Raw genomic sequence first — 12,827 nt, forward strand, 5'->3', positions numbered from 1 at the left:
TAGTACAGTGCAAAGGTGATATTAACACATACCGTACAATATTTGTCTGAAATAAAAAAAATTTAAAAGCCTTCCTGTTTGACATGTCCCCTAGATATTTAGGTTGATCCACGGATATCCCAGTTTAATGGCAGGTCCGCACTTTTCTGGTTTCCGTGACACTGAGCACAAAACCAGGACCCTGAAACTTCATCACAGTCGCCTTTATTTGAATCCTGTGATTTCTCTGCTGCTGCTGCTGCTGCATGTAGCAGCGGGGAAAGCCTTGTTAAAATAACATGTAGTTGTAATGTATATTTTTTTATAATGTTACACCGAAACTATAAATGAAATCTAACAATAAACATTCAATATAAATAAAATAAATCACAACAAATACATAACAAGTCTGACAATAATTTACAGAAAGATTTCAGGATATTTACATATCTGTTTGTCAAACAGTAAAGACGCCTTTTATTTTCTTTTAATGTATTTTTTTATATTTTATTTTGATATTTGTCGTGAAAAGCGTCGTGACCGTTACGCGCACGAGGCGCGTGACGGCACTTCCGGGCCGGGCCGTACGGAGGCGCGACGTTGCTGTGGGCGCAGCATCCCGAGATACAAAGAAGACGCAACAATGGCCGATATATCCCTCTATCTCACCAACGTTAATGTGTCGATAGGACGGAACATGGACGTGCGGCCGGTCGGTAGTCTCGCCTCCATAATTACCGCCGTTAGCGAGGTGATAGCAGCCTTGCTAACGATGAAAGTGTAGCTTGTTGTCACTTGTCAGCTGTGTCATGGTTGTTCTCCTTGGTGAAGATGTTACTATTAGATATTTGTCGTTTTTGTTTGTTTGTGATGTGTGTTTGTTCACAAAGGCACCTTCCAGCTCCTGGTTTCTCTTATTTCACTGACCTGCTGTTTAGTCTGAATATCTCTGCTTCCTTGCTATGTCTCCCCAGAATCACAGTCCAAACCCTCCCAGCGACTTTGAGAGTGTGGAGCTGGAGGAGCTGGATAAAGGAGTGCAGCAGAAGGAGAAGGCACCCCGGCGGATCATCCATTTTTCCAGCGGTGAGACGATGGAGGAGTACAGCACAGACGAGGAGGAGGATGGAGAGGAGAAGGAGCAGGAGAGGAAGGACCTGCTGTCCTCCCCGGTCGATGCGGTGAGGGTGAGGACCAGTGAGCGGATAGTAGATTTGATAACAGAAACTGTGTCGTCTCTTTCTGTTCTTAAGTAACTGTTACATTTGATTCGTGCTGCAGTCAAAGATGACCTGGGGGCCTTACTTCTGGTTCCATATGTGGAGAGCGGCTACGTCCACCATCTCAGGTTTGTGTAGCAACATTTATTTTACATATGCTTTATTAAACTCTTTAGGACACTTCTGACTTTGGAACTGCATATGTCATCTTAGTTTTACTATGCATCGCATCACTTAGGCTCTTATTTTAGGAAATGTTGCAGAGGTTTAATAGAAACTGGAAAAGCGGTAATATTGCTGATAATATTTACCTCTTATTTCTCACAGAAATTTTAAAAAAAGCAGTGATTTGCATATATCTTTTAATTTTAGGAGATTATTGGTTTTGCACAGGTTCAGATCACCTCCAGGATGCGGTTACTTAACTTGCTTATTCATAAATGTGAAATTTTAGTCCTAATAGTCAATTATGGATGTTCTGCCACAATTTAAAGTTTTAATGAAGAAGAAGTCTTGATAAAAAATAAAATTTACTGCAGTGTCCTCGGTTATTTTATATTTGGATGTCATCATTTTCACCCAGTAGTGGGTCGTTACAGATGTGTTTCAGCTCCACAGTGTTACAGAACAAGCAACAAGCCATCAGTTTCTAAACCAAGATCCGTTTTATTTAGCAGTCTTCCCTCACATCCAGTATTCCAGGCGGGACACCGAGGCCTTCCTAACCTGGCTGAGAGCTTAATCTCTACAACATGCACTGGCTCCGCCTCAGTTTCTGCACACATGATGCCACTCGCTTATTTCAGATGACGCTGTGGCTAGCATCTGAGTGTTAGTGGATATTGGGTAACCTTCTGTTATATTACCCATCACGTCATTTGTCAGTCGCCTGTATCTTTTGCTCCAGTTTGGGGTTTTTTCTTTCGCTACAGAATGAGATTGTCAAGCAGGCCAGCACTGTCTCTACACCTGCCATAAATGTTGCCATACGATGGAGTCAGTCTGCTATCACTCTGTGATTTATGGTGTCAAGTTGGCAGTGAAATGTTTATCATAATACAGCAGTTACCTCGCCTTGTCATCAAAAGCAACACCTTCAAACTGCAGCCAATCATTTAATCGCCACAAGTTGCAGTCGGCTGCAGAGTGTCAGAAAATGAACAGACAGCGAGAGACAGAGCTCTGAATCAGCAGGTAGCTTTGTGGTGTTTCAGGGGCTCGGCTAACATTATGTCAGCATGGTGGTGTTCTTTGTAGTGTTGACATTTATTTAATAAGATATCTGTATTTGGTGCTCCTCTATCAATACTATATACGCGTGCAAAATATCGCAGTACTACGCAGTGATAAATTAAAGAAGCTTGCTTTGCGTTCTGCTGTAGGAGAAACCAGATTCACGACTGAAGAGCGAACACAGACAAGCTCCTGTCACAACACTGTCCAGTGATATAGGAGGGGCGGGTCTAACACAGTCCAGCTTTATCACAACGGACAGGTACGGCGTCAGCATCACCATCAACCTGCCAATCCTCTTTTTCATCCCTCCACCCCCTGCTTGTGAGGTTCTTGAACTCTTTCACTTGAGGCGGCTGTCGTCGGGCAGTTTGACAGGACCGTGACCTCTGACTCGGAGGTGCTAATTCTCATCTTAGCCAATTTGCACTCAGCTGCAAACTGCGCGACGTGCCAGCTCGAGGTCACCGCTTGATGAAGCTGACAGCCAGCTGTGAATGGCCGACCAAAGCTGGCTAACACTTGCCTGACTCACTGCTGCGTGACTTGATCAGCTTGTATTTTATAATCACGTATTCCTTTTGTTTCCACAGCTTGCGACTACCTCGGGGAGAGGATGGCCTCCCTGTTTGGGATAACATCAGCCAAATATCAGTACGCCATTGATGAGTACTACAGGATAAAGAAAGAGGTAGGAAGCTGTCTAATTCAGAGACGATGTTCATGATTATTCTGTGTAATTTAAAAACATGTTTGTGTCATTTGGTCAGAGGGAGGAAGAGAAAGAGGAAAACCGTCTGTCAGAAGAAGCTGAGAGATCCTTCGAACAGCTACGATCCCGGGAAGAGGTGGACGAGCCGATCACTGTGCCAGACCGCGTGGAGGAGGAGGCGGCGGCCGCTCGCCCTGATGTCACCTATCAGGTGGAGAATGAAAATCAGGCAGCTCCGAGCACCATCCGGGTCCCTGCCATCGTGACAGCAACCTAACTATCCCTGGAAGAAGGAGAATCTCCTCCCGGTGTCTGTTTTTTAAAGCAGGAACACTGTCTTGGTTTGTGTACAGCACAGCTTTAGATGGGCGGCACTGCTGCTTTGTGGTCGAATGGCGGTGGCAGCAGAGCTGCGACAGTGCAGGAATTAACTCCTGGATAACATGTAGCGTATTTTGATCTTTGAATAAATTCAAATTAACAAGAGGTGTATTGTTAAAAAGAGAGAGAGAAATATAGCTTGGGAAAATGTCATGTGCCAACTGCTAACACAGTTTTCTTTCCATCGTTTGCCCTTTTAGAGCAGGTTTCCACTTTGATAAGTTCATCCAGTGTACAGTGAAGCGTTGCTCTCTTGTGCCTCCACCGGTACTGTGCCTAAATCACCGATACAGCCAAGTCAGCGCCACGTGTTGTCATTGCAGACATAAAACAGCCTTGAATTTAGTGAGCGCACTCTACACTGGATAACGTGTTACACGTAGGTTTTGTAGTTTTTGTCGTTTTTGTCGTTCTTGGAGCACCAGACTGCACCAACCAGCTGGCCTTCCTAACACTCCTCACACGCTGATTGGTTCTCTGTTTTTGTGTTGATGTGTATTAAGCCTGCGTTACGTTTAATGTCTGTGGAAGCACTGAGCAGATTTAGTCCTGGTTACCAGAACAACTACGGATCACAGGACTGACATCTAATTTAAAAAACCAGTGGAAACAGGTTCAGCTGATCTGTGTGGCTCTTCTGCATCATTTACTGTAAATGTGAACACAGATGTGGCGCGTAAGCCTTTGGTAATGGCAGGGAGCATTGTGACACTAAGTCTGCAAAATGACTTATTTCTAACTGTTTTTATTACCATTTTTATATTTATGTATTTATTTTACTGAACTGACTGAGCACTTAATTTTGGGATTTTTCTGTTGTTTTTCATGATAAACTGTTAATAAATTTATCGTCTGACTTTTAGACTCGTCTGTGTGGGAGTTTTTTTAATTTCAGGACGGCAAACATAAACAAGATTAATAGAGGCAGCTTTCATTTTAAAAGTCGATGTTGGCAGCGCTGCTGATTCGTGTCCTTTAAAGGCTCAGAGCGCGGCCACAGTGCGAGCGACATGAGCGATTGGCTTTGTCAGTCCTGACAAACAGCCCGTGTCATTGTGTATGCAGACCGCTCTGAGGTCACAGACCCTGTCCGGCACAATGTGCCCATTTTCAGGCCAGAGGAGGTTTCTGTGGTCATGAACGGCCTCCTCTGCAGTCATTCTGATGACATAAACAACAGTAACGCACGCTTAGCTCAGCTCAGAGGTGGGAGAATATTCAAAACTGGTAGGGTTTTGAATAAGAGGGTGGCACGAATATCCGTCTGATAATATTTCAAACCAATTCAATACCAAACCACAGCTTTAGCACATTACGGTCATTTAAGACGAGCGCCGTGAGTTTCAGTAGGGCAGCAGGTGTGAAAAGGACACTGAGAAAAAAATGAATATTTCTTGAACTAAAGTTTTAGATTTACAGAAAAAATTCTCCAATATTCTCTGAGAAGTACTTATGGAAGAAACCCTGAATAACTTTAAGCTTATGAAGTCAAATAATTAATAGGAAGAAAAACTGTTTGTTTAAGTGAAGACAAAAAGTCTCCCTGTTATTGCTGCTAGCAATCATGAAATGAAAAATGAAAAACTGGGGAAGTTATCAGGTCGATTCCTGCTCTATGCTCAAAAAGGATGAAATTCTCCTTCCAGCTGTTTCCTGTAGGGGTCGCCACTACGTGCCTCTACCTAGTGTCCTCTTCTGCCACAGCAAACCTCTGCATGTCCTCCTGCTCTGCACCTTTGTGGTTTTCCTGTTTTCCTCCTGACTGGCAGCTCCATCTTCAGTATCCTTCCTTCAGCATGTGCACTCTCCCTCCTCTGCACATTTTAACATCCACGTTGTCTCCAAACCACTCCACAGTGAGCGTTCCCTTCGGATGCACTCATTTTCTTTCTTTCAAAGTCTTTTACACCTCCTGCGTGACCTCCTGTCTTTTGGTTAGTGCCGTCGTTTCCAAACCCTAAATCACAGCAGCTCTCACACTGCCTTGTCAAACTTCTCTTTCACTCTTGCTGCTATTCATCTGCCACAAATCAGCCCCGACATTCATTTTCAATTACCAGAAATTAATGTTACCAAAAAAGTAACAACATTAAATTGATGTAACACTTCCTATTTAAAATAAATACACCAGTTCCTTTCTTAGCCAAACTCATCCCTGTGTACACAAGAAGCTAATGGGCTAACCACTTAGCTTAGCAAAAAGGAGCTAACCTTGTTTCACACAAAGCTCCTTGCAGCTTCCTGTAAGCTGTTCTTCAGTTTTTATGCAGATTAAAAGTATTGATTATCCAAAACTGTGTTATTCTGGGGGGTTTGGAGTAAGTAAGGCTAAACTGGACAGCTGCTGGTTTTAGCTCCATGTCATTTTTGACCGATATGCAAATCAGTATTTTAGCTTATACCACGATGAGGCATTCAGCTGTCTATGCACAATTCATAAGAATCTTTAATCTTCTTAGAAGTGCTGTCAGAATTTACCTTTCACATGAGGATCACGTAATGGGGGCTCAGTGCTCAAAGTCAAGGTCACGTGTGTTTTTCCAAGCAGTGAGAACTGTGAGGGATCATTAGTCAAATGAGATACGTCATCGGCATTCTTGTTTCCAAAATGCTGAATTTTCCACCTCTGCAATCAAAAAGATCTTTTTGATAAAATATTGAGTTTCATTTTGATTTTTTATGCAAATCGAGTTTCCCCTTGACAGCGCCCGAAAAGACAAGGCCAGTGTGTTAAGGTTAATTAGTCAAAGTGGTGTTGCTAATGCTGAGAACAAATTTTAGAGCTCAAGAAACACTAACGTGACAAACCGGAGATTTTGAAGTGTGAGGAAATTCCGCTTTCAGAGGAGTTTCACTTATTTTCTAAAAATAAAACAGGGCTTGAAAAAAAGTAGTATGCCAGTATTTTGGGGCTTAATGAGAACCTGAATGACTTATGGTGTATGTTAGGTGGTGAGCACAGAATTTCCCCTTCAGCATAATTGCTGCTTTCTCTGTCCCTCTGGTCATTTTGACAAGCTGGGAAATGATATATGTGGACACCTAAAACTGCAAACTAGCAAACAAGCTAGGAAAGAAAAGCCTGTTGGTGCATGAAGCTCCATTTGGTGGTGGCTTACATATCACAGCGCATCATTACAGTGGTGCCATGATGAGACGGCTCATCTCTAATTCTCAGAAAGTGAAGTGAATTCACTCCACAGCCAGAGCCACACAAGGCATCCTCACACAGCACCCACGCTGGGAGACCGTACCACCCACCGACAGGCTGTGCAGCCCCGTACACAGTCATAGCACACTGATCATTCATTATGCTCATAATTCAACAGAGACAGGGCAGATTTTTAAATTGTTTGTTTCCGATGTGAGTTAGGCTGCAAGATGAATATTTTTGTTAGGAATATTGATGTTGTTGCGAGCCTGAAGGTTGATCCATATCAGCGCTTGTCCAACCTGCTGTAAACAAACCAAAAACAGCTCCTAGCTCATTTGATCTATTATTTATTTACGTGCTTCTGTATCTCCGTATCTGTACGCATACATTTCAAATCTCAGTTCAGCCTGGGGACTTTTTTATTTTAGCTGTAAAAGGCTGATGGGGCACTGTGGGCACGGTGGGATGGTTGTGTGGACATCCGATAACTTGAGAAAGAGGTCAGGTTTTCAAACATAGTCGCATCTAGTCCTCGGAATTTGTTGCTGAGGAGTTTCGGTCCACTCTTCCTTATAAAACTGCTTTTGTTCTCTGAGGTTTGTGAACATTTGTTTAAGCACAGCTTTCTCGAGGTCCCACCACAGCATCAGGCTGAGGTCTGAATTTTGTATCACCTTGACTCTTTTCTTTTTCAGCCATTCTGTTGTAGACTCGCTGCTATGCTTGGGATCATTGCATAAGAAATAAGAACCACCGGGGAACATGATATAAAAGTGTGTTATGTTGCATCAGCCATGAACCTCTCTGTTCTCTTTGTCTTTGGAAAGTGTGTCTAATCCAACCAAGCGGGGCACGTTGGCATTTGCTTGCCCTTTTTGTCATTAGCCCCCAATGAAAGGAAACAAAAGGCTTTTCATCTTTAAAAACCTCAAAATCTGATAAGTTTGAAAATATACTTACATTCGGTTTCAAAAACACTCAGCTCAAGGCTACATAATGGGACCTCCCTAATGAGGGGGTGACATCATGGCTAAATCTTTTATTCCATCTGTGGCGATTGTCAAAAAATAGAACCCTCAACCTAAAAGCAGAGTTACACTAACTTCTCTGTAACTTAAAAATGTAATTCATTATATGTTGTTGTTGTTGTTATACATACACACATGTGTCTGTGTGTATTATATGTACATAGTGTATGTAATACTTACAAAGGCGCTGTTACACAAGCACACCAGGACAAATCTCAGGTTTTAAGTTAAATTCCCATCAGTGCAGTTTGCAGTTGCAGCACCTAGACTCTGGAATAATCTTCAGAGTCTGTTCAGTCTTTTAAATCATGTCTTAAAACTCACTTTTTTACGCTGACTTGATTCAAGCTCAGTTTGAGTACCATCAGACCTGTTTTTTAATGTTAATTCATTCTGTGTTTGTTTTTCTATTTTTGTTCTTAACTGATTGTGACGCACTTTGGTCCACTCTGTTGCTTCTAAATGTGCTGTAGAAATAAAATTTGAATTGAACTGAATCAAAACATAGTATAAGTTAAAGTAATGGCAATATTTTAAATGACATGTGGACATTATTTACATTTACAGTGTACCCACTCACTACTACATTGCATTTCCTTCCTCTTGTACACCAAAAGTAGAGCAGCATCCAAACCAAACCACTAACTACCTCTTAGATGTTTTTCTTTGAGAATGGCTGGGCTATTTTTGTTTCTTTTACAAATTAAACAATTCCTTATGAGTCCAGCAGAGGGCAGCACTCTCTTTAACAGGAGAGACTAACTGAGGTTAGAATAGAGCGGGGGAGCAGCTAAGCTAAAACAGTGTAGGTGACACTGATCATGAAGTAAGTTTGTGGATGATATTGGGGTTTGCTTTATTTATTTATTTAGCCTCAAATGCAACAAAAGCAAAACCTCATTAAAACTGCAAACTGAATGTTCCTGATGAAATCTAATCACGATAAGCAGCACTGACTAGCAGCTGGATCAACAGAGAGGAAACGGTCTATCTGAGCTGCTTCCTTCATGGAGATGTGAGACACGTTGCAGTCATCGGGCACTCAGTGATTAAGAGGGAAAATCCAGACTTGAAAATTCACAATGCTTTTCCTTGTGACTTGTGTGTTTACTGGCGTTGGCATGAATGAGCACACGTGCACAAACATCCACATGCAAATGTGTGTGCACATTTAAAAGGGTCAGTCCCAAACTGCTGCTTAAACATTCATGTGCCAATCTCTTCCTCTCCCTTTCAACACGGCAGACTCTGTTTGTCTGCTGCTCCGAGCATACCTGGCATTTTTTGTGGGTTGTGAGCGGTGGGGGCTGGGAGAGAAGGTGTTTAGTGATCTGGAGGGAGCCATTCAAGCGAGCATTTTGGCTTCTGAATCACTCAGATGTGGTGCGCGATTCTAATCACGGATCCAAAAACAGAAAAGTAATACACCATGCTAGACTGCCATATGTGCTGATACCTCCAGTCTGCGATTAATCAGGGTGCACATGTTGTTTAGTCACTCGCAAATTACTGTTCTTACACAAGGCTTAGGTGCAGTTTGCACTCCAGATGTAAGACAACCTGCTAATCAGTCTGGCACCTGGCTGCCTTGTCCTTGAGATGCTACCATAACTCCTGAGTGTGAAAAACAGGCATGTATATAAATGGAAACAGAAGAGAGGAGGTAAGGACATCAAGACTGTGAGACATATAGAAAGACAGAGAGAGGGAGGATGATGAGAACAGCAGCAGCCCCTTTGATGTGGGCCTCAGCGGGGCCCTGTATGTCTAAGACGAGGCTGAGGGAAGGGGATTTCCAGCACTGCTCGGGCTTCTGTCTCACCCCCTTAGCCTTTGCTTCCTCCGTGGGCTACAGTTTAAAAACAGAGAGCCTGTCTTCAAAGACGAAGCCCCTGCAGCCAGGACCATCACTTGAGAATGACAGCTATTGTCATCCCAGTGATAACACATGGTTACAGTCCCACGTTCCCAAAGGGGACGGGGGTACACATGATAAAGTTTGGTTATGTTTGCATGCCACACAATGACACTAAGGAATCATTATTGTTCCGTGTATGCGTCGCAGTGCAACATTTGCATGCTTTGTTGCACTTTGTTGATTTTTTTCAGTGATTTTCGTTTTACCTCAAACACACGCACACAGACCCACACATATGCATGTGTTGATTTTTTGATTCTTTTTCACATGCATCGAAAATACACGATGCATGATTAGGATCTCCGCTTCACTACTGCCAAAGCTCTTTTTCTCACACATGTTGCAGTTCACACCACACTACACTCTCTGGCTGTCTGCACACAGTGCCCTTTGCACACCCAAACACACATGCACACACCCAAATGCAGAAACATGCACTTCACTGTCAAGTACTGTACGCACACACACACACACACTATGTGGTGGAAAGTCCCTGGCACTAGCTGCCTACTATCTCAGCTACAAGTTTGCTAGTACAGGTGGCTGCCACGGTGACAACAAGGCTAACACAGTATGACCTGTGAACCCACAGGGTACTTTACTGACCTGCAGGTGTAATAAACCTTGCAGGGGCTAAAATTAAGTAATAAACATCACATGTGCAATATTTTCATTACCTAGTCTATTAACTCATATTGCAAAAAAATAAAAAATACAAATTGCAGTGGGATAAATGCACAGAAATGTTTCCTAGTCTTTGCTTTGCACTATAGTTTTGGCAAGCAACACCATCGCTATAGTTAAAAAGTGCAAAACTCACTTTTACAATTCAAACATGCATATGATACAGAAGGAAATGTCTGCAAACTGTATTTTTTTCTGTAGGTCTTTGATGTTGATGTCTTCATGCTGCTTTATTGTTTTATATATATATATATATGAGTCAGTAAAAGCACCGGACAGGATATCATTCTTATCAAGCCATGACTCAGGCTCATGACACTAATCAAATCACCGTGTCCTTGATTACAATCTGTAAGTTGTCTTCATCTGGACACAAGTCATGGTAAGTGCTGACGCTTTGTGAAAAGTCCCGGCATGAGGCTGACATCAGTCTCATTTCCCAAAACCATTTTAAGGTTATAATGGTGGTAAAATCCGTTTTATGAACCCAATTTAACGTTTAGGTGTTTTCCAAAACCAATTGATACATGCTATATCACAAAATAGCTCTCAGAGATTAGAAAGAGGATAAGAGCAGCACAAAAAACTCACAGTTTGGTTTTTTTTTTTGGCTCATGCACATTTCCTGATGGAACATATTGCGGTTCCGTGTTCTGTGTTGTTTGCCATATGCTTAAATACCCACTGCAACAAACAAATGAACAAAAAGGGTAGCATAAACTGTTGTTTTAATGCATTCATTTCTCACCCCAAATCACTTTAGATTGGATTATCAAAATTATAGCAGGAAATGCAACAATCAAATAATTGTGCATGAGCAAGGAACTGGTGACTGTGGGGAGAAAGAAACCTCTGCCAGCACTAGAAAGGGCAGCCACCTGTTGCTAACAGTTTCCAAGTGTTGCGTGCGATGAAATAGAAGAGAGAAAAGAAGATGATAATCTTAAATCTGATTGGCTAACCTTCCAGGAGCACAGACCTAATTGATTTTTAACTGTTATTGAAGGCAGTGCAAATGAAGCACCGCAAACACGAATAAACTACAAAGTGATGTAAAAACTACCACAATAGAAAAAAAGCTACAAAAATGTAGGCAGTGTGGCTGCAAAGTGAGAGACAATGTAATCACAAAGCGCTAAAAGACTAAAAGAAAGACACAAATTGACTGAAAAAGAAACCAAAAAACCACCACAGACAGTAGTTCAGGGTTTTTTAGGCCCTGGGTTTTTCACTCGGGGTGTTTTGCCTCTATGTAGGAGGGGAAGGGGAACCATTTACGTGTCTGTTAATGAACCTACATTTTACTTTCACTATTCATGTGCTGCTGTAGTCGGGATGTAAAGTGCAAACAGGTTTAGCAAAGGTGTGCAAACTGTTCATCGTTGACATCTGCCTGACAGTTCAAGCGCCGTTGGAAGTTTGAAGGAGCAGCAGTGGGTCATTTTGGGCGTTTTGACTCTGAAAAAAGCTGAATGGTCAGCGAGTGCTGTGTTCTGCAGGGTGGAGGCCTGATGCTTTTTTTTCAGAAAGATTGATGTAACTGCTGGTCATGGCAAAGAGTAGTGAAACATCCTCTGCAGAATAATGTGCCTGCATGGGCGGAGTGTGGCACTGCAAAAGGACATTAAGGTCCAAATGTAAACTTTAGGTACTTTCCTCAGTAAAGAGCAACAACCACCCCCCCTCCCCTCCCCTAACCTCCCCCCTCCCACACCTCCAATGGTGTCTGTCACTGCTGTCAGATCTGAACAGCGTGAACATGGATCTGAAACAAGAAGGCAGTGAATATGTCAGGTGGCTTACGGGTCAGCTCGTGGTGTTTCGTGGGTTGCCGGTGACAAAAATAATAGGGACTCTATTTGTGTGCACTCTTTGAAACACTCTCGTTTTTACCATTCACAAAACAAAGACAGAAGTTGGAATGATAAATGTCTACAAAACAAAAGGGAGATTCAAGTTCTCTGCTTCTTATCATTCATTTGATAACCATAGTCAACGAGGTTAAGAACAGTGGGCAAAGCAATTGTGGAGCTATTTGTTTAATTGTTGCATTTTCTGTATCGTGAATATCCCGGCACAACATAGCAGCCCGCTGCAAGAGGGCTTTATTTTCTGAAATGACCGAGATCCTTTAATATGTGTCGGATGATGTGTTTTTTGTATTCTGTGTTAAGCTGGTGCCATGTTCTGTGCTGTGGTGTGCTGGAGCAGCAGACCGAGGGTAAAACACACCAACAGACTCAACAGACTGAGCTGCAAAGTCAGTAACACTGTGGGTGTGGACCTCGCCTATCTGATTGTGGTGTTTAGACAGTCCTTCCCACCACAACATGCTGGACAGTCACAGGAGGACGATCAACACAAGACTGTTTCCACGATGATCCGCTGCAGGATATCATTCCTACCCATTTCCATCTTGTTTATGTTCTACAATTTGTTTCATTTTACTTTAGAATATTTATTTTGAACAAATTGCACCTTGAATGGAATACCTTTTATTTACAGGATTTTCATATTT

The 12,827-nt window shown here is 42.4% G+C and overlaps 1 protein-coding gene across 4 annotated transcripts; it reads left to right on the forward strand.

The window, feature by feature from the left end:
- The first annotated feature begins 519 nt into the window (after window positions 1-519).
- zgc:153383 (protein FAM177A1) lies at window positions 520-4,387 on the forward strand. 4 transcript variants are annotated; one of them, XM_014332032.2, is made up of 5 exons: window positions 520-730; window positions 954-1,160; window positions 1,261-1,327; window positions 3,026-3,123; window positions 3,203-4,387. In XM_014332032.2, exons 1-5 carry the CDS (start codon window positions 623-625, stop codon window positions 3,419-3,421), a joined length of 699 nt encoding a protein of 232 aa, XP_014187518.1. In that variant the 5' UTR covers window positions 520-622; the 3' UTR covers window positions 3,422-4,387. The 4 variants fall into 4 exon arrangements, with proteins under 4 accessions (XP_014187518.1, XP_014187517.1, XP_005917156.1 ...); XM_014332031.2 differs by having other exon boundaries at window positions 521-730; window positions 954-1,166; XM_005917094.3 differs by having other exon boundaries at window positions 524-691.
- Window positions 4,388-12,827: the final 8,440 nt, after the last annotated feature.

Source organism: Haplochromis burtoni, unplaced genomic scaffold, assembly GCF_018398535.1.
Source record: "Haplochromis burtoni strain Fernald_Lab_line unplaced genomic scaffold, NCSU_Asbu1 Contig_22, whole genome shotgun sequence".
NCBI lineage: Eukaryota > Metazoa > Chordata > Actinopteri > Cichliformes > Cichlidae > Haplochromis > Haplochromis burtoni.

Coding starts and splice junctions, on each gene's coding strand:
- zgc:153383 (XM_014332031.2), top strand. CDS start 623: ATGGCCGATATATCCCTCTATCTCACCAACGTTAATGTGTCGATAGGA. Junction 1,328..3,025: donor GGCTACGTCCACCATCTCAG/GTTTGTGTAGCA, acceptor TTGTTTCCACAG/CTTGCGACTACCTCGGGGAG. Junction 3,124..3,202: donor ACTACAGGATAAAGAAAGAG/GTAGGAAGCTGT, acceptor TCATTTGGTCAG/AGGGAGGAAGAGAAAGAGGA.